The sequence below is a fragment of the Rhinolophus sinicus genome, linkage group LG06 (assembly GCF_036562045.2).
Source record: "Rhinolophus sinicus isolate RSC01 linkage group LG06, ASM3656204v1, whole genome shotgun sequence".
Lineage (NCBI taxonomy): Eukaryota > Metazoa > Chordata > Mammalia > Chiroptera > Rhinolophidae > Rhinolophus > Rhinolophus sinicus.
In genome coordinates this window covers 116910136-116929719 of record NC_133756.1, presented here as the reverse complement: position 1 = coordinate 116929719, position 19584 = coordinate 116910136, and the positions used below count along the sequence as shown (strand labels likewise).

The 19584-nt window shown below is 56.7% G+C and overlaps 1 protein-coding gene across 6 annotated transcripts in view; it reads left to right on the top strand.

The window, feature by feature from the left end:
• MYO7A (myosin VIIA) overlaps nucleotides 1–19584 on the top strand; it is a 69092-nt gene that overhangs the window by 35086 nt on the left and 14422 nt on the right. For 3 of the 6 annotated variants that reach the window (XM_074335724.1, XM_074335723.1, XM_074335725.1), the window contains 18 exons: nucleotides 202–294; nucleotides 2385–2479; nucleotides 3296–3380; nucleotides 3932–4150; nucleotides 4637–4744; nucleotides 5724–5933; nucleotides 6323–6526; nucleotides 6748–6924; nucleotides 7380–7469; nucleotides 8785–8912; nucleotides 11053–11179; nucleotides 11940–12059; nucleotides 12568–12741; nucleotides 13611–13838; nucleotides 15160–15330; nucleotides 16434–16551; nucleotides 17268–17394; nucleotides 18493–18776. In XM_074335724.1, the coding sequence (XP_074191825.1) occupies nucleotides 202–294; nucleotides 2385–2479; nucleotides 3296–3380; nucleotides 3932–4150; nucleotides 4637–4744; nucleotides 5724–5933; nucleotides 6323–6526; nucleotides 6748–6924; nucleotides 7380–7469; nucleotides 8785–8912; nucleotides 11053–11179; nucleotides 11940–12059; nucleotides 12568–12741; nucleotides 13611–13838; nucleotides 15160–15330; nucleotides 16434–16551; nucleotides 17268–17394; nucleotides 18493–18776 (2758 nt within the window). The remainder of the gene's footprint in view (nucleotides 1–201; nucleotides 295–2384; nucleotides 2480–3295; nucleotides 3381–3931; nucleotides 4151–4636; nucleotides 4745–5723; nucleotides 5934–6322; nucleotides 6527–6747; nucleotides 6925–7379; nucleotides 7470–8784; nucleotides 8913–11052; nucleotides 11180–11939; nucleotides 12060–12567; nucleotides 12742–13610; nucleotides 13839–15159; nucleotides 15331–16433; nucleotides 16552–17267; nucleotides 17395–18492; nucleotides 18777–19584) is intronic. The other 3 variants (XM_074335726.1, XM_074335727.1, XM_074335729.1) reach the window with 1 other exon arrangement.

The window sequence follows — 19584 nt, the reverse complement described above, 5'->3', positions numbered from 1 at the left end:
GCTGTGGAAGAGGGTTTTGCAGTTATCCTGTGGAGCTGAGGAGGTCAGTGAGGATCAGAGAAGGCAGGACCGGGTTGGGGTCATAAAGTGAGTCAGGGGCAGAACTGGAGCAAGAGCCCTGCCTCCCAGCCTCGGGAGGGACACGCAGGGGACCTTCTCATTGGCGGGGCTGCCCATTCCCTTGTGCACCTCCCCCCCCAGGATGACCTTCGGGGGACATGCAAGCGCATGGCTGAGGCTGTGCTGGGCACTCATGATGACTGGCAGATCGGCAAAACCAAGATCTTTCTGAAGGTGAGCACAGCCTCTGACTCGCTGTGAACGTCCCATCACGGGTGGGAATGTGCCCTAAGCGGCCGCTTTAGAGAAGCTACAGCATCAGATGGGGTCAGTGCTGGGCCTTTGGATCCTCTTGCCCTGCAGTTTGTAATAGGAGAAGCAGGTGGGGAATGAGGCCTTCTCGTTCAGCTCTGAGGACCATCATCGACCCATTGTCACCTCTCCAGAACCTTGGGGTATCACTGTGGGGGAGGGACAGCTGGTATTGAGCCCATCTGTGACCTGAGGGTGGGGTCAGAGCACTGACTCAGGGTGAGAAAACAGAAGATCAAGGTGGGCTCACCAGGGAGGCCTGGATTCAATCCAGGGAGGACTGTCTTCCCTACTTTGGGCAGGTCATGGCCCTTTCTGATCCTCATTTCCCCATCTGTAAAATGGGATGTGCCTGGGAGTGGGGAGCCCTCTTGAGTGTATCTTTACGTCTCCTCCTGCGATTTCCTGTCAGGCAGGGTTCATCTGGGGCTGTGGAGGACCCTCTGTGTCCCCCCACCCCCGCAGCCTGGAGCTCTCTGGCTCCCACAGAAGCCTGGGCAGGACATTGGAGCCTGGCAGTTGGGGAGGGAGCAGGGCTAAGAGAAGGAAACTAGGCCATGGGGAGTCCAGAGCTTGCTGGGATTTGATGGTGGTGGGGCAGCTGCGGCAGGGAGAGTGTGAGCTCCCAGTACCCCAGCTTCCCCATTTCCATTTCCGCTGTACTGCATTTCTGGCTGTCCTGGGTGACGGGGCAGGGCTCCTTCCTTTGGTACTGGGTGGAGCCCTGTCAGTACAGGGCATCTGGGTGGAGGGATGGGAGGAGCTGGCCCTGAGCTGGCGGGAGTCCTGGGGTCCGGTCTAATTTCCTCCTGGCTGAGGGGCCACGGGCCAGTCCCTTCATCTCCCTGAGCCTTCATTTCCTTATTGGAAAAATGTGTCCACTGTTCCCTGCCTGTGCATCTCACAACTGCCCAGACCCCAGTGTGGGCTTTTTATCCATGATCTCATTTAGTTGTCACAGCAACCCAGTGAGGTAGGATTATTATGCCCATTTCAGAGGCTCAGAAAGGAGAAGGGAGTTGCCCAAGGTCAGGTGCTGGGCTTCCAGCCTGAATTGATTTGGTGCCCAGCCCAGGTGGGTAAGGGAGAGAAGGCATGCAGCACAATGGCACCTATAGGACTATCATCGACCCATCCTCACCTCTCTGGCTCTTCAGAAATGGGCAGTGGTTTCCAGAGCCTCAATGTCCACTTCTCATTCATTCATTCATTCATTCATTCAGAAAGGCTTGGCTGAGCAGCTCATCTGTGCTGAGCCCCGTCCACAAGAGATGTGGTCTGTGATTTGCTGATGGATATGGCTCCTCCCACAAGACTCCGCCTCTCCAGGGCAAGGCCCCTGTCTCCCTGGTTCATTGAGACTCCTAGCACAGTGCTAACAATGGAGACATTCACTTCATATGTATTGAATAAATGATGAAGTCTTGTCTAACTGGAGTGAGGGTTGGGAGCTCGGGGTGAGGAGGAGAGAAGCCTGGAGAAGTCGGCAGGGCATGGATCATGGAGGGCCTGGGTGCCAGGGAGGAGTCCCTGGGAACCTGGGGGTATCCCTGTAAGGTCACCATCAGACTTGTTTGAGGAAGTTACCTCCTTAGGGAGGGCCAGGGGGAGCGACAGAGGCCAGGAGACTGGGTAGGACATGGCTGCCAAGATCCTGGCGGGTTATGAAAGTGGCCTGGCCCAGGTCAGAAACTGATGCGACAGTGACATCAGGAAAGGCAGGGGCTCAGCAGGGAAGGCCACAGGGGTAAAGCCAGCTGATCCCACCCAGTCAAATTAGGCTCCTCCTGCTCCATTTGTCCCACCCAGGCCTCTGGGAAACAGCCACAGTCACCTCTCTCTGTACTGGTGGCTGTGAGAGGCTGCCCCGTGAGCAGGGCTGGGAGCCTGTGGGGCCCAGTTGAGCCCTAGGCCTGGACTCTGAGTGAAAGAAGAGAGAGCCCACCTGGGGTAGCCCGAGCCCCAGGACTGGAGAGCTTGGTAGGACACTGCTCACGAGCTCTGCCCTCCAGGACCACCACGACATGCTGCTGGAGGTGGAGCGGGACAAGGCCATCACCGACAGAGTCATCCTCCTCCAGAAGGTCATCCGGGGGTTCAAAGACAGGTACATGCCGGAAATGCTCCTCCCTACCAGAGCCCACACACGGGTGCGTGCGCGTATGCTTGGCTTACCTCTGTGCCCTGCATGTGAACACTGGGAATAAGCGTGCACATCATGTACACCACAGAAACCAGCACACACATGGATAGCACATGGATGAACATACAGCCATGATTCACACATCCCGTCTGTGCCACGTATACTCAGTAACACAGTACACTCACCTATTCACAAACACGCACATGTGGATACATGAGGCACATACATGTGAACACTCTGTGGTCTCGGATTCCTGATGAAATTTCTCAAAGAGGAAATTTGAGATTTTATAAATTACAAAGTGTGTTCTATATTTGATATAAAGAACGTGTGTACAGCTGGGACAATTCACAAGTGGGAAGGACTGACTTTGGAGTGTGATTCAGGCTCCACAGAAATCCCACAACCTTCTGCTTTTGCAGTTCATCTGGTCACTCCCTCCCTCCCTCCCTCCCTCCTTCCCTCCATCCATCCATCCATCATATTATTTACTTATTAGTCGTACATTTATTCATTCAATAAACACTTTGGAAAGTCTCCCTATGGGGCTCATATGACAAGCCTGTGAGGCAGGCAGGGCAGGTATCATTCTACCCACTTTACAGATGAGAAAGCTGAGGCACAGAGAGGTGATGTGTCGTTGCCCCAGGTTATGTAGCTGGGAGACACAGAGCTGGGACTCACCCTGCTCTCCTGATTCCCAACACTGCCTGTACCCTGTCTGCCTCTTGGTGCCGAGTCTCTGCTAGGACGATCTCCTACATCATGCTGCTGTTTCAGGTCCAACTTTCTGAAGATGAAGAACGCTGCCACCCTCATCCAGAGGCACTGGAGGGGCCACAACTGCAGGAAGAACTATGGGCTGGTGAGGCTGCCACTGGCCCCACAAGGCCTTTGAACCTGGCCCCATTGCCATAGCAGTAGGACCTACCTGTGCCTGGGGACCGGGTGGCCTCCTGCCACTGCCCTAGCCTGCCCCTACCATTACTCCAGCCCAAAGTCCAAGTCTGATTCTTTCAGAAGTAAAGTCTGGGCTTTACTTCTGGAATGTTTTGGTGGGTATGAGCACTGGGTCATCAGAGAGCTCAGAGGGGGCCAGGAGCAGGTGTGTCTCACGGATCTCAGAGGAGCAACTGGGCTGTAGCCGGGACTTGGGGCTGGGAAGGTGGACAGGAAGGAGACCAGCTTGTGGTCTGAGGATGGGGTCCTCTCAGGGGGACCCTCTCAGGAGCCCCTCTCAAGGGCAGCCAAGGCCACTCCCTGGGAAACTTGCCTGAAAGGAGGTGGAGCTTACCTCTGGGGAGTCCTAGGATGAGGGAGACGGAGTGGGGCCTTCAGAGTGGGCCCCGTGTGGTGAGGCTCCCAGGGTGAAGGTCCGCCTGGAGTCGGGGCTCTGAGTGGGCTCTGTCCTCGCAGATGCGGCTGGGCTTCCTGCGGTTGCAGGCCCTGCACCGCTCCCGGAAGCTGCACCGGCAGTACCGCCTGGCCCGCCGGCGCATCATCGAGTTCCAGGCCCGCTGCCGCGCCTACCTGGTGCGCAAAGCATTCCGCCACCGCCTCTGGGCTGTGCTTACTGTGCAGGCCTACGCCCGGGGCATGATTGCCCGCAGGCTGCACCGGCGGCTGCGAGCTGAGGTGAGGGGTCCAGTCCACAGCGCCCGCGCGTGTCCCAGCCCGGGGGTGAGGGGTCTTGAGTCCACAGGACCCACAGATCCCAACACCATGAGGAGAGTGTCCTCTGCGGGGTGTTTGTTGCTCCATCTCAGGAGGACAAATCACCCCCTCTTGTTGGCTGAGGCCCACGGAGGGGAGCTAGGGCTATGCCTCCTCTGAAGAAGGACAAAACTGGTGCCAGACCTCTCATTTTCACCATCCCAGCCAAGGGCAGGGCTGGGGACCCCAGTCATTCTTGTGAATCGTTGGGCGGCCAAGGCAAACCTGGTTTGGTTTTGGGATCATTGGTGCCCCCAGCCCACTCTGTGACCTGGATAATTTCTCAGATGCCTCAGTTTCCCTATCTGCCAAATTATTTAACACAGTATCTCCCAGCCCCAGAGCCCGGTCAGGGCGGGGTGAGGCAGAACACAGGGCTCCATGCTCACAGGCTGCCCCTACCCTTAGTATCGGCGGCGCCTGGAGGCTGAAAGAATGCGGCTGGCGGAGGAGGCGAAGCTCCGGAAGGAGATGAGCGCCAAGAAGGCCAAGGAGGAAGCTGAACGCAAGCATCAGGTGAGCCGAGAATGTCCCAGCGCTTAGATGTCCATTCACTGGTTCAACAGCCTTCACCCAACACAGGCTGTCTATCCTCTGTCCATGCAACCTTCCTTCATGCGTGCACTGGGTTCTTGGTCCTGGGCCAGGCAGGACAAAGGACAGAGGGCTGTGGCTCCAGAGTGAGAGGGTCCACGTCCTCAGGAGCACTTTTTCTAGCAGGGAGACAACACCTAGATAAAAAGCCTGAGTTGGGGTGAGAGTGCCCAGGATGGAGCTACCGGCGATGTGTGGCTAATGATGTACTTGAAATAACCAAGCTCTCCACGTGTAAAATACACGCTAGGTTTTAAAGACAGTAAGAAAAAAAGGAATGTAAAGCACTTACTATTTTTAAAATATTAATTACATGTTGAGATAACATTTTGGAAATATTAGGTTAAATTAAATACATTATTAAAATTGATCTCACCTATTTCTTTTCACTATTTTAAGTGTAGACACTTCATACGTGGCCTTGCATTATATTTCTTTTTCTTTTTGTTTTTTAAATTAAAGTTTATTGGGGTGACAATGGTTAGTAAAGTTACATAGGTTTTAAGTATACAAGTCTGTAATACATTGTGTGTTTACCACCCAGAGTCAGTTCTCCTTCCATCACCAGCATTGCATTTCCATTGGACAGTGCTGGTCTAAAGCTGGGATTTCTGGTTGGCTGGTCCCTTCCAGCTGGGGAGGCATGAGCAGGCTTCCTGGAGGAGGTGTTCCAGCTGAGTCCTGAAGGGCAGGCGGCATTACCGTTGGGCGTCTGTCCGCACTGGGCTCTGAGCAGGGTGTGGCCCAGGGTGGGAAAGCCCGCGGCTCAGTCCTTCTCAGTGGTCAGGAGGCCCAGGGGAAGGTTGGGACTATGGCCTGGCTGCTGCAGGGACTCTTTTGGGCTCCCCAGGGAGGACTTGCTCCCTGAAACTGTCTCCTCTGTATCACCCTCGCCTCCCAGGAGCGCTTGGCCCAGCTGGCCCGTGAGGACGCAGAGAGAGAGCTGAAGGAAAAGGAAGAGGCTCGGCGGAAGAAGGAGCTCCTGGAGCAGATGGAGAGGGCCCGCCACGAGCCCATCAATCACTCAGACATGGTGGACAAGATGTTTGGCTTTCTGGGGACTTCAGGCGGCCTGCCAGGCCAGGAGGGCCAGGCACCTAGTGGCTTTGAGGTACCGGGCTGGGGACAGGGACTCGGGATAGCCCCAGTGTAATGGCCCTCCCTCCTCTTGTGCCCCTTTGCAGTAAAGTCCACCTGGTCCCCTCTGAGAAGAAGGAGCAAAGGGGACCTGAGCAAGGGGCCGCAGGTCCCAGGCCTTGTCTGGCCACCAGCCTGTCATGTGACCTTGTGTCAGTCACTGTCCTCCTCCAGGCCACTCACAAACTTTTATTCATTTGTATATTGAGGACCTACCGTGCACCGGGCTCTGTCTGGATAGTGAAGAGGATGAACCCAGGCCACCCTTGTGGAGGAAGAGCTGGCCCCCCAGGGACAGGTTGGGGGACTGCAGCCCGGCCCCGAGTCTGCCCCCATGGCAGGGACCCCCTCTCATCTCCTCAGGACCTGGAGCGCGGGCGGAGGGAGATGGTGGAGGAGGACCTGGACGCAGCCCTGCCCCTGCCTGATGAGGATGAGGAGGACCTCTCTGAGTATAAATTCGCCAAGTTCGCTGCCACCTACTTCCAGGGCACGACCACACACACCTACAGCCGGCGGCCCCTCAAGCAGCCGCTGCTGTTCCATGACGACGAGGGCGACCAGCTGGTGAGGGCTGGGGCTGTGCTGCCAGTGCAGGTACTGAGGTGGCGGGTCCCTGGTGGGCAGGTCCAGGGCTGACTTAACCCAGCCCCAGCCGAGGAACACGGTGTGTACACAGTGGCCCTCCGGTGGGCTTCTCCAGCCCTCTCCCAAACCCCCAGGTTCCTTTGATGGCTTTAGCTATACCCTGGGCGTGGGCGTTCTAATTCGCATGGCTCTGCCCCCAGGCGGCCCTGGCAGTCTGGATCACCATCCTCCGGTTCATGGGGGACCTCCCGGAGCCCAAGTACCACACGGCCATGAGTGACGGCAGCGAGAAGATCCCAGTGATGACCAAGATTTATGAGACCCTGGGCAAGAAGACGTACAAGAGGGAGCTGCAGACCCTGCAGGGCGAGGGTGAGGTGAGGCCCCGGTGCCCTCCAGCCGATGTCCCTCCCAGGACAGTGGGCAGGGCTGCCTGGCACCCCAGCCTCAGGGTGCAGAAGAAGCATCCTAAAATTTGCCTCTGCCTCACCTCTTCAACTGCCCGCTCTCCTCTGTCTACTCATGGAAACAAATGTCTGAGCGTTTTGTAAACTGTAACGTGCTGCCACGAGTGAGTGAGGCCACGTAGCAGAGCAGACGGGCTTTGTAGAACCAGGGCTAATACTGATGCATTGGGCAGGCCATTGCACTTTTCTGAGTCTCCGTTTTCCCATCTGTCACTTGTCTGGTGCAGGGAGGTGGGAATGTGGGGAGCCTCCCTCATACACATTAGCGTGGCAGTAAGACACTTCTCCAGCCATAGCCCCATTGTCCACTCTCTCATCATTACTTTGGGCCCAATCACTTGACCCTGGTCCCCATCGATCCTCAGGTCCAGCTCCCTGAGGGGCAGAAGAAGAGCAGCGTGAGGCACAAGCTGGTGCACTTGACCCTGAAGAAGAAGTCAAAGCTGACCGAGGAGGTTAGAGCAGACCCTGGGCTGCCTGGTCTTGGGACCCCCGGGGTCTGGGACGGCAGGCAGCAGGACAACATAGGGGGTGATCGGGAAGACAGCAAGAGGGCAGTGAGCTCAGGCTGAGGCCATGTCAGGAAGGGCTTCTCAGGGGAGGGGACCTGAGAGCTGGGGAGGGCTGGTGACAGATGGTGAGTGGAAGGACATTTCCTGCCAGGGCATGGACCCATTGAGTTTGACCTAAGGACCTTTTTGTGGAATAAGAGCCCATGGGCATTAACACTACTGATTGGTTTGAATGCATGGATTTAGTCTTGTTGCCTTTTCTGGGCACCACCCTGCTCCTATGCGCCAGGCTGGGAGGGCAGACAGACCCAAACACGGCATTACAGAGCAGGGAGCCTGGCTCCCCCATTCCCCTACATGTGCTCACACCAGTCCCTCTGCCTAAAATTCCTCTTCTTCTTCTCTGCCTGGGGGGGTCACCTCCTTCAGGAAGCTTCCTTGAACCCCTCTACAGCCATCAGACTTCTCCTTGGGGCTTCCACAGCCAACTTTGCCTGTGCCCTTGTCCTGTTCCCCATCTAAGGCTTGAATCCAGTCTTGCAATCACGTAGCCCCAGACTCGAATCCCACCTTTGCCACTGAGTATCTGAGACACCCAGGGAAGAAAATGCCCATTCCATGGGTTCCTGGAAGGATGGCACAAGGTGATGGCCGTGGGTGTTCGGTAGATGTGAGGGCTTCCCACACCTCTCCCAGCTGTAGGGGCACGATCCCGCCACTCACCTTCTCACTCATTCTATGTCTCTCAAGGCACAGGGCTGGCATTGTGGGCTGTGTGGGACCAGAGAGGATAAATGCATCTGTAAGAACCTGGGCCAGGGGCTGTTCCCATAGAGGGGCCAGGGCATTGGTGATGGGTGATGGTGACTGGGGAGTACTCTGGGTGTCAGAGTTGTGGGTGGGTGACCCACCCTGGAGAGATAGGGGTCCCGCCAGGAGTGGGAGGAGCAGGTCCCTATTCTAGCTGAAAGGGCTTTTCTGGGGTAGGGGGTGGGGATACGGGGTCAAGGAGCCTTATCCCCAGAAGTGGGTGCCACCAGGCCAGTGCTCCCAGCTCTGTGGGTCACTCATTGATCTAATGTCTGTTCTGCATGGGGTGGAATATGACAGGACTTGGGGGTGTGACAGTGCTGGGAGCCAGCTCTTCTGGGCACGCCCAGGATTCTGCTCTCCGGAGGAGTGGGCAGACTCAAGCACCAGGCAGGGCCCCTCACGTCACCCTCCCCAGGTCAAGTCTTCTCCCCTCCCCGTGGCCCAGGTGACCAAGAGGCTGCACGACGGGGAGCCCACGGTGCAGGGCAACAGCATGCTGGAGGACCGGCCCACCTCCAACCTGGAGAAGCTGCACTTCGTCATTGGCAATGGCATCCTGCGGCCAGCGCTCCGGTCAGCGGTGAAGGGCAGGGCTGCGGGGGTGGTGGCTGGCTGGGTGGCACCCCGCGTTTCCTGGAGTGCAGCCCTGAAAGGCTTTTGGGGGCTGAGCTGTGGCTCTGTCACCTTCACAACAGATTAAGCCAAATAGCCCTAGGTTTAGTTCTGTGGCTGGCTAGTTGTATGACTTTTGAGTTATTTCATCTCTGTCTCAGTTTGTTCATCTGTAAAGCGGTGATAATAATAGTACCTGCCTCCTAGGCTGTGGGCAGATAAAACTACATGGAACTAACCCAGGAGGCACTCAGTAAGCGGTAGCTATTGTTATCATTATCTGGCGTGCATTTTCTGCTTTAACCCCATCCCTGCCAGCTCACCGTCAGTGCCCCTGACCCAGGGCCATGGGCAGGGCTCCTGTGCTCAGCATGCCTGGAATCCTGACAGTGCCTCCTTCCCCGCTTGGGCCCAGGAGAAGTTCACTGGGGTGTTGGGGGTATTGGGATGATTCAGGGGGTACCAGGAGTCATTAAGGAATCAGCTCCGCTAGGTCAGTGGAGGGAAAACATAGGCTTTCTGACAACTCTGTCTGCACAGGACGGTCAGTAGGAGAGCTGATCCCACGAAGCTGTGTATGCTGGCTGGGAGGGCAGCAGGATGGGGTGGGTGCGGGGAAGGTTGAGCCCCATTTTACCAATGGGAAAACGGAGGTTCTGAGAGGGGAGAGACTTGCCCAGGGCTCACTAGCCTTCCAAACCACCTGCCTTGCTGCCAGGCCTGCTCTCATTGCTCCTCGAGGTCAGTTACTATCAGAGATGGTCACAGTAACCAGGGTTACCTGCCTCCAGGAAGAAAAGGTAGTCATCCAAGGTGTGGTTAAGGGGCAAGAATGTGCCTCCCAATTATCTCACCATCAGACCTAAAGTGGTCACTTCTGGAGGACATGGTGCCAGGCAGGAGGCCTGGACCAAGAACCGGAAGGCTGGGGTTGACTCCCTGAGGTACTAAGGCTGACCCCTCCCTTCTCTTGGTCTCAGTCTTTCCATCCAAAAAAATGACCGGGGTCAGGGGCTCCCAGCTGCAGCTGACAAAGTTTTCACCGATCTGTGACAAAGATGGGAAAATAAGGATGTTTCTAAAGCTAAATTTGATTTATTTAAAGGACTGTTCTTTGTTCGGAGACTTCATCCTTCCTACTTTTTGAATATTAAAATTATCTTTGTTTTATGAAATGATTATGATGTAGAAAGTGGGCTGGTTGTGTGTGTGTGTGTGTATGTGAGTGGTGTGTTTTAAATGTCCTTAGTTGTCATGATAAAAAGTTAGCAACCTCCAGAATTTATTTTGTAAACGCACTGATCCAACCGTCACACTGGGGAGCCCCAGAATTAGTCCCTTCTGAGAGGGAGGAGGACAAGGAGCAGTGAGCGCCCCCTGGTGGTCACTGCATCATCGTGGGTTCTGCTCTTGGCCCTGAACAGGCAGGCAATGGATAATAACTGCGCTAGCATTGTTTGAGGGTTTACTCTGCTAGGTGCTTTGTAAGCCTGGACTCATTTTTCTTCACAGCAATCCTGTTATTTCCCTTTAAAATGAAAGCAAAAAATTACCTTCATTGCTTTAATCTGATTACAAAACGGATACAGGGCCACTTACATTTCAAACATTTCGGAAATGTATCAAGACTTCATCCCCCCGGAGAAACTCCCCAGATGTTTTTGTTTCCATTCTGCCAGTGCCAGTTGCATTAGTAAAAACTGTTACCTGCTGCCATGACCATGGGTTGGGCTCAGAGAAGTGAACTCACCTGCTGGGGCCACCCAGCTGGTGAGGGAAGAGGCAGGGGCGGAACCTGTGCTTCTCACCAAAGTGGTCACCAGTGGCTGTGGCTGCTGTGCCCCAGAGCAAGATACACCCTACCCCCCAGATCATGGGGCCCCGGCCATGGATCTAGATTGGAGCCAGGAAGGTGCTTTATGCCTGATGAGCCCGTTTCCAAAACAGACCCTAGCCCAGCCTTCCCTACTTTGCCCCACTCCGCCTCCTCCTGGGTGGTGTTGGGCAAGTAGGAGAGGGCAGCCTATGTGTCCCACCTGCTGCTGGCAGGGAGGCTTTTCTTCTGAGGCAGCCCCCCTTCCGTGCTTCCCCACCTACTTAGGGATGAGATCTACTGCCAGATCAGCAAACAGCTCACCCACAACCCCTCCAAGAGCAGCTACGCTCGGGGCTGGATCCTTGTGTCTCTCTGCGTGGGCTGCTTCGCCCCCTCTGAGAAGTTTGTTAAGGTAGGGCAGGCACCAGGCCTCCTGGGGTGGGAAGGGGAGCCGGCCGTGTCCCCAGCATGGTGGGGAGAGAGCAGGGGAAGAAGCTCAGAGGAGCTTGGGAACAAGGCCCCACCAGGGTCACCTCTTCTCAGGCCTCACAGCCTGTCACCAGGCCTATCTTCCTGGCCCCTCCTGCCAGGCACTCAGCACTTCACGCTATTCTCCCCTCAGCCTATTTTATTTATGAGGAGACTGAATTTAACAGAAATATCTCCTGTGCCCTCTACATACTGTCTTGGAGCAGGCACTTTAGTTCAGCTCAGCCTCTTTCTTGACTGCTCTCAGTGCCAGGCTCTGGGTGCTATGGCCACAGAGGCAGAGCAAGTGCCAGCAGGACCAACCCGGCTGGTCAGTGCTGTGAGGAGGAAAGTGGTTGCCCTGTCGGTCGGTCAGGAGGAGTCAAGGGGGTGGGCCCTGGAGGAGGAGCAACAGCTCAGCTAGGTGAAGAGTGGGTATGGTGTGTGGGGGGAGGCAGCAGGAGCCGCTGAGACGACACAGGGCTGGGGTGTGGTGGCCTCGCCGAGCTGAGTTACAGGGTCTGGATTCTGAGGGCAGCCAGGAGCCATGGAAAGCAGAGGAGGGGCGTGGGCAGACGTGCACTGAGGAGCAGGTCCTAAGTGTGGGTGGAGGCACTGGAGGCAGGAGACCTGCTGAGCTGCTCTGCTGGTCCAGGTGGGGGAGGCCAGAGCGGGGGTGCCCTCATCTGGTCCTCTATCTGTAGTACCTGCGGAACTTCATCCACGGGGGACCCCCGGGCTACGCCCCGTACTGTGAGGAGCGGCTCAGGAGGACCTTCGTCAATGGGACACGGACACAGCCGCCCAGCTGGCTGGAACTGCAGGTGTGGCCCCCGGCCCCCCGAGTGTGTGTGTGTACAGTGAACTCCAGTGCCCCAGAAACATTCCCTGCTTCGGGATTCTGTGTTTCTTCAAGCACCCACCAAGTTCTGGAATCCCAGGCCTATTGGAAAGGGAAAGCCCCCAGTGGATGATTGACTCTGCTGGCTTTATGGTCTAAATGACTCGGACTGGGTGTTGTTCCCTTCATATCGCTATGGTTTTATTGACAGCATGGCAGTAACAATACTCATTTCACAGGGTCTTGTGATACTTATGTGGCATGCGGCAGTGCCAACCTCCCAGCCCCAATGCTCTGGCTCAGGGACTATGGACGTCCTATTGGGGTGGTGGGCACCTGTGACCAGGAAAAGGCAACGTCCCGATGGGATCCTGGGGTCTGGGGGCTCCGGAGCAGCTCCAACCCCATAGGGAGCAGGGAGTCAGGAGCACAGAGGGGTGAGCTGGTCTGCAGTGAGAGGATTCCTACAAACCCTTTTTGGTCACTTTCAGGCCACCAAGTCTAAGAAGCCCATTATGTTGCCCGTGACATTCATGGATGGGACCACCAAGACCCTGCTGACAGACTCGGCCACCACGGCCAGCGAGCTCTGCAACGCGCTTGCCGACAAGATCTCCCTCAAGGACCGCTTCGGGTTCTCTCTCTACATTGCCCTGTTCGATAAGGTATGGCCTGCCCTGCAGTGCCTCGTCCTGGCACTGCTCTGAGCTGCCAACCGGCTCCCAGCCCAGTGCTGCCACCTATTGGCTCAGGTGACCTGGGCGGTTACTTGGCTTCCAGGGCCTCTCTGTTAGCAGGTAGTAACCCTGGCTCTGGCCAACTCCTTTTTGGAGCGCTCTTGAATCCCTAAAGAAAAATTCAACAGTACAGTGTAGATTGAAATCCAGAGCTCACGTCAGTCATGCAGCGAGGTGAAGTCAGTCCTCGCCTGATGCCAGAGAGAACATGGCAGACGGGCTGCAGGGGCACGCAGCTGCTTGGCTCTCTGAGATAGTTTTCTCACTTACAAATGAGGATATAGTTCCTCGTCAGATTGCTGTGGTAGTTTCTTCTCACTCCTTAGTGACGACCTGGAGTGTGTGCATTCCTGGCACATCCAGGCTGGAGCCCTCTCTGTGGAGCTGGACCAGGGGGTAGGTGATTTGCCTCTACACCCAGCAACGTCACGCACAGCAGAGGTGCCCCCACCCTGCAGGTCCAGGGGCAGAACCACGTTGTCTGGCAGTTTGCCTGGATTTTCCTCCCCTACAGATAGATACCCCTTGTGTTTCCAGTGACCATTTGTCCATTGGCGTCAGAAAAGGCTTACATTAGGAAATGGGAACTCCCGTGTGGCCAAGTCCGCTCACACCTGTGGCTGGCATCCAGGGGTCCCATGCTGACCTGCCTCCTCAGGGACCTGGCACCTCCCTACCTCTTTCTGACCCTTAGCTTTGCATCCAGATGAGAACAGTTGGCACAGCTGATGGCTCTTTGTAGTCCTTCCCTGCCTGTTCACCTTTCCGCTGGGTGACCTCCAGCCCTGTGCCCACAGGTGTCCTCCCTGGGCAGTGGCAGTGACCACGTCATGGATGCCATCTCCCAGTGTGAGCAGTATGCCAAGGAGCAGGGTGCCCAGGAGCGCAATGCCCCGTGGCGCCTCTTCTTCCGCAAAGAGGTCTTCACGCCCTGGCACAACCCCTCAGAAGACAACGTGGCCACCAATCTCATCTACCAGCAGGTGGTGCGAGGGGTCAAGTTTGGGGAGTACAGGTGTGAGAAGGTGAGTGCAAGCGAATCTTCTGGCTGAACTTGCTTGGCTCACAGCTGCCTGTTTTCTGAGTTTGGGCTGAGTGTTGCTGTCTGTGACCCACCCACCATCAGCTAATGCAGAGCTTAGCCTGACTGAGGCCAGCATGATCCAGACCCCTCCTGGATGTCTCACTACAAACAGGAGTGAGGGCTTTGAAGAACAGCCTGTGTCCTGCCAGTGGAAGGTGTTCTGACACTGCGGTGGTGATTGTGCCCGGTACAGAGGACATGCTTCAAAGCTTGTATTGTTCTTAGTTAGTCTGGAACTCTCTGCTCTAAGGGAGTAGGAGATCCACTCATTTAGATCAGCGTTTGCAAGTGCGTATCCTTTTATCTCTTTCTGAGGACAGGAGTGGTGTGGTGGTTTTGTTTTTGATGATGGCAGTGATGGTTCTCCTGACACTTACGATTCCGTTGGTGATTATGATGGAGGAAGCAGGATGGAGATGATGGAAATGAAGGGGATGGTTGGTGGTGGCTGTAGCCATGGTGGAGGCAGTGATGATGACGATGGTGTTGGTGACCTTAGTGGTGGTGACAGTGGTGTCGTTGGGGACAGTGGTGGTGGTGGTGATGATAATGGTGATGGTGAGCTGAGACTCAGGCAGAATGTATTAGTACAGCCACATCAGCTGCTAACACTCCGAAGTACTTTGAACTAGTTGGGAAATACCCACTGCATTCAAGGCATCCAAGAGCCTTTCTCTAATGCCCCTGCTCCCAGAGCCTGGGGAGCTCCGGGCAGGCATCATGGGGGCTGCCATGCGCCAGCCGCAAGCAAAGAAGGCACAGATGCCCAGGGCCCACCTGACTCTATGAAGCCTCTGCACTATAGCCTATGGGTTGTTCAATACTTGACTGTCCGCAGGGGGTGTAGCGATGGCGATGGCGTAGGGAATGGTGATGCACTCCTCACTCTGACAGTGTCCAGTGGTACCCAGGTCCCCCACTGTCAGGGCTGTCCTTTCCCTTTCTCACGTTTGTCAGCCCCTGTTGCTATCTCACTGGGCCAAGGGGGTAGTGGCTGACCCATTACTGATGGGCTGGCGGGTCTTTCTGGGTCAGCTCGGGTGCCCCTGATGCTGAAGGGACCCAGGAGTGCAGCCCTGCCTTTAGGGAGCTCATGGTTTCACCAAGTAGACAAGAGCTCCTGGTAAATGAGAGCGAGCACAGGGCCCGGAGGATGGGTCTGAGAGCTACAGGAGGCAGGGGCCTGGGGGCTGTGGTGGTCTGGAAGGGCTTCCCAGAAGGTGTGTGAACGAGATCACACACACACCCCCACCCCATCCTAGGAGGATGAGCTGGCTGAGCTGGCCTCCCAGCAGTACTTTGTGGACTACGGCTCCGAGATGATTCTGGAGCGCCTCCTGAGCCTCGTGCCCACCTACATCCCCGACCGCGAGATCACGCCCCTGAAGACGCTCGAGAAGTGGGCCCAGCTGGCCATTGCTGCCCACAAAAAGGTAGGAGGACTGGCAGGGGTCTTCGGCGAGACCTGGGCCAAGGAGTAAGCACCCGGGCAGTCAAAGGAGTCACAGCTCTCACCTGACGTGTCTGTCCATGGGCTCCTGGGGGCACAGGATGGCCGCCTTTCTCCACCATGGACATCAGTTCACTCGTCATCTGCTCTGGGCAGTTGCCAGGGACACAGCCATGGGTCACATCCAGCCATGGCCCAGGGGTCCTGGGGGTCCCCACTTCTGGTCTTGCACAGGGGCTTACCAGAGCGACGCTCAGGAGTTGGTGCATGCTGGAGGAGCTTCTAGGAGAGGCACCCTCCTTTTGCCTACAAGAACTCTGGCCCAACTTCCTGCCTGCGGAACTTTGTGTACAGGCCCCCTCAACCTCCTTGCTTAAGGCCCCAGGCCCATAACCAGCCCTGAGTAGCTCCCTTCCAGGCTAAGGAGCTGCCAAGTAGAGCAGAGTGTCCTGGTGGGGGAGAGTGTGGCAGACCCTGGCTGCTGGAAGGGACCCCCCAGGCCTCCCATCTCCGGGCCCTGGTTGTGTAAGAGCAGAATCATCTTTGCACACAAGTTGCGAGAAAGCTTCACAAATCAGCTGTCTCGAACCCCCTCCCCACACAGCGTCCTCCCACTCAGCCCTCTGCCTTCTCTGGTGAGCGGTCCACAAGTCTCCATCCTTCCCTGAAGGCTCCCTGCACCCCCCTATATCTCGGCGTGGCCCAGCCCCAAGGCCCTGCCCTCCCTCCCACCCTCCGTCTCTCTCTGTCCTGGGCAATCCCCTCTCCATTACACCCTGTCGCTGCCACAGCCCGTCCATCCGTCCCCTGCACCTGTGCTGCCTACAATTGTAATCCTTTACTCTGCTGAATTGAGAGCTCCTTATGGGTGGGACCCATGTTTCCTCAGTAAGCGCTCACTGATGTTGAGTAAGAGGCAGGCAAGTGATGGGGTGGTGGGGGGCTGATGGGATGGGGCGAGGCCATGCTGTACAGGAGGGCACCGGAGCCCAGGGTCGCTTCTAGCCTGGGGGCAGGGACGTTTGATTTCCAGACAGAGCACGTGTGATGTCTTTTTGTCCCCTGTTCCTGTCTGTCCCCCTCCAGGCAATTTATGCCCAGAGGAGAACGGATTCCCAGAAGGTCAAAGAAGATGTGGTCAATTACGCCCGCTTCAAGTGGCCCCTGCTCTTCTCCAGGTTTTATGAAGCCTACAAATTCTCAGGTACCCCCCGCTCTCCTGCCTCGATGCGCTCTTCCCACTGTCACTCCACGACTCCATCTCACAGCAGGGGGAGAGGATGGCCTGACCCAGGTGCCCCAGCCAGGCTCCTGCCCACGGGGCTGCTTGGTCTCTTCAGGCCAGTGCGCTGAGTGGGTCCTGCCTCCTGCAGTGTAGCTGGGCTCTGTCGCACATAGTAGGTGCTCCACGGCATACTAGGTTGAACTGAATGAGTGTTGAGATTGTTAAAGCACCTACAGAAGAGGGTGGCCCAGAGTACAGGCTGGGCTGACTGTGAAGCTGAGAGTGGAGTGGCTGACATGAGCCCACACAGGCCCTTAGTTCAGCCATCCTCGGGCTGTCACTTTGGGGTACCTGCTCCATGCCAGGCCCCGTGCTCCTGCGGGGCTTCACAGAATCACCAGTATCAGGCTGGAGGGAACCTTGGGGTTGGGTTAGCCCAAGCCCTCCCCACACTCCACCTCCCTGCAGGGCAGTGACATGGCAGGGATGGACTCACACCCAGTGTCTTGGTTTCAGCACCCTCTTCCCACCACGCACTGGGTTTGGGCTTCCAGGGAGGTGGTGCTCGCTAAAGCTCAGTTTCCCCATCTGTAAAATGGAGATCCGTAGACCCTCCACCCTGGTGGTTGCGAGGATGGGAAAGGGCTGCATGTTGGCGGGGGAGGCCTCCCTCTCAGGGCCTCGCTCTGCCCCAGGCCCCATTCTCCCCAAGAACGACGTCATCGTGGCCGTCAACTGGACGGGCGTCTACTTCGTGGACGAGCAGGAGCAGGTGCTCCTGGAGCTGTCCTTCCCCGAGATCATGGCTGTGTCCAGCAGTAGGTGAGTCCCAGCCCCCCTACACCCCCCAGGGCGGAGCAGGGAGACAGTGAAGCTGCAGAGACCCTGGCAGGCGTGGGACTCACATGCAGCGTCCTGACTCAGCCCGGTCTGACGGGAGGAGCAGCAGGTGGGGGCACAGACAGACAGATGGGAAGGAGAGGGTGCCCGGAGCTTTCCTATGGGTCATGGGGCCTCTGAGGGGGGGGCTCCGCATCACGGAGGACGTCCCCGAGATGCAGAGGCACGCAGTGGCCTCTCCTGGTCACACGTCATTGAGCAGTTTGTGCTGCACTGTGCCTCCCCCCTCACGGGGATGGAGGGGGTCTTGCAGTGGATTAACGGTTCTGAGATGGGTGTGGGTCGTTAGGACAGTCGGGAACCGTCGAGGGTGTACAGACAGAGCCTGGCCTGGGATTCAGGGGCCTGGTGGACTCATCTCCACATCCTCATCCCCAAAATAGAGGTCTTAATACTTTCCTCGATAGCAGTGGCGAGGAATGCACGCAACCATCAATAGGCGAGTTCTCTGTAAACTGAAAAGTGCAGTGCACCTGGGAGCAAGGGTCGGGGTAGGTTCCTGGGGTAGACTGGCGTCCTCAGCAGCACTATCTGGGGCTTGTAGGAGTGTCTGTGTGCTCTGTCCCATGTGGGCCAGTGTTGGGCCGTGACCAGCTCTGAGCAGGCACGTGCCAGGCACAAGGTATGCAGTGGTGACAAGATAGTCCTCGCCTTTTTGAAGCTTCAGTTGAGAGAGGAGATGAGTATTCAATAGGCCATGTTAAAGCAGGACTCGTGTGATGAGGGCTATGGGATGGCAGGGAGGGCTTCCTGGAGGAAAGGGTATCTAAGCTGAGACCTAGAGGGTTAATAGGAATTAGGCAGCAAAGGGGAAGTAAGCTGGGTCCCTGCAGGCCTCCCTCTGAGCATGTGTGACCTTGGCTGGGCCATGTGTGACTCAGGCTGAGCTTTATCTGACTTGGGCCGAGCCTCACCCTGGCCGGCTGCGTCTGACTGGGCTGGCCTTGCTCTCCTTCAGGGAGTGCCATGTCTTGCTCTCGCTGGGCTGCGTCTGACTGGGCTGGCCTTGCTCTCCTTCAGGGAGTGCCGTGTCTTGCTCTCGCTGGGCTGCTCTGACCTGGGCTATGCTGCGTCTCACTCGGGCTGGGCAGGACTGACCCCGGCTGGGCCCTGTTCTCCGTGTTGGTCCTGCAGGGGAGCCAAACTGACAGCCCCCAGCTTCACGCTGGCCACCATCAAGGGGGATGAGTACACCTTCACCTCCAGCAATGCCGAGGACATCCGTGACCTAGTGGTCACCTTCCTGGAGGGGCTCCGTAAGAGGTCTAAGTACGTGGTGGCCCTGCAGGACAACCCCAACCCTGGTGAGTGGCTCCTGGCATGGGCTGCCAGGCACTGGGGGGTCAGGGGATATCAGGCAGATCACACGCCTCGGCCTTAGCCTGGTGTTCAAGGCTGCTAGGACCTGTTACCCATCTTTCCCCAGGCACCCTTGGCTCCAGCTGGACCAAATAGCCAAACTGTGTGCCTTCCCGTCTGTACTCTGTGCGCAGTCTTCCTTACTCTCTCTTCCTCCATAGTTAATACTTCCTTCCTCTTCAATACTTACTACCTGTCACCTTCTCCAAGTGAGATCAGAGGTTCCTCCTCAAGTGTTCTCTAAATACCCACCATCTTTAAATGATGGCAGCAATAATGTTACCCTGACGGGCCATCCCCTGGGCAGAGCGGTAAAAAGAGAGAGATAGGAAATGGATCCTGCCCTCAGTGGGGACAGGGTGGAGATAGACAGTGACATCCTTGTGACAGTGCAGAAGCTGTGGGAACATGGAGGAGAGTCCCCAGGCAGCTGGGGTTCAGGGAGGAACATGTGTGAGTGAGTGTTTGAGGCAGAGGAGTGCAGGACCAAGCACAGAGGCTGGGAACTGCAGAGAGATGGGCTGGGCTGGGATGGGTGAGGTGAGGGCAAGAAGTGAGGTGAAGAAGCCAGGAAGGCCAGCTCACAACAGGCCTACGAGCATGTCAGGGAGAGTGGGCGTTCTCCTAAAGCCAATGGGGAGCCAGGGAAGGCTTTGGAGCAAGGGAGTGGCCTGCTCCGATGGCTGTGTCTGTGTGGGGGGCTGTGGCACGGTGAGGGCAGGGTGACCAGTGAGCAGACATGAGAGGGACAGG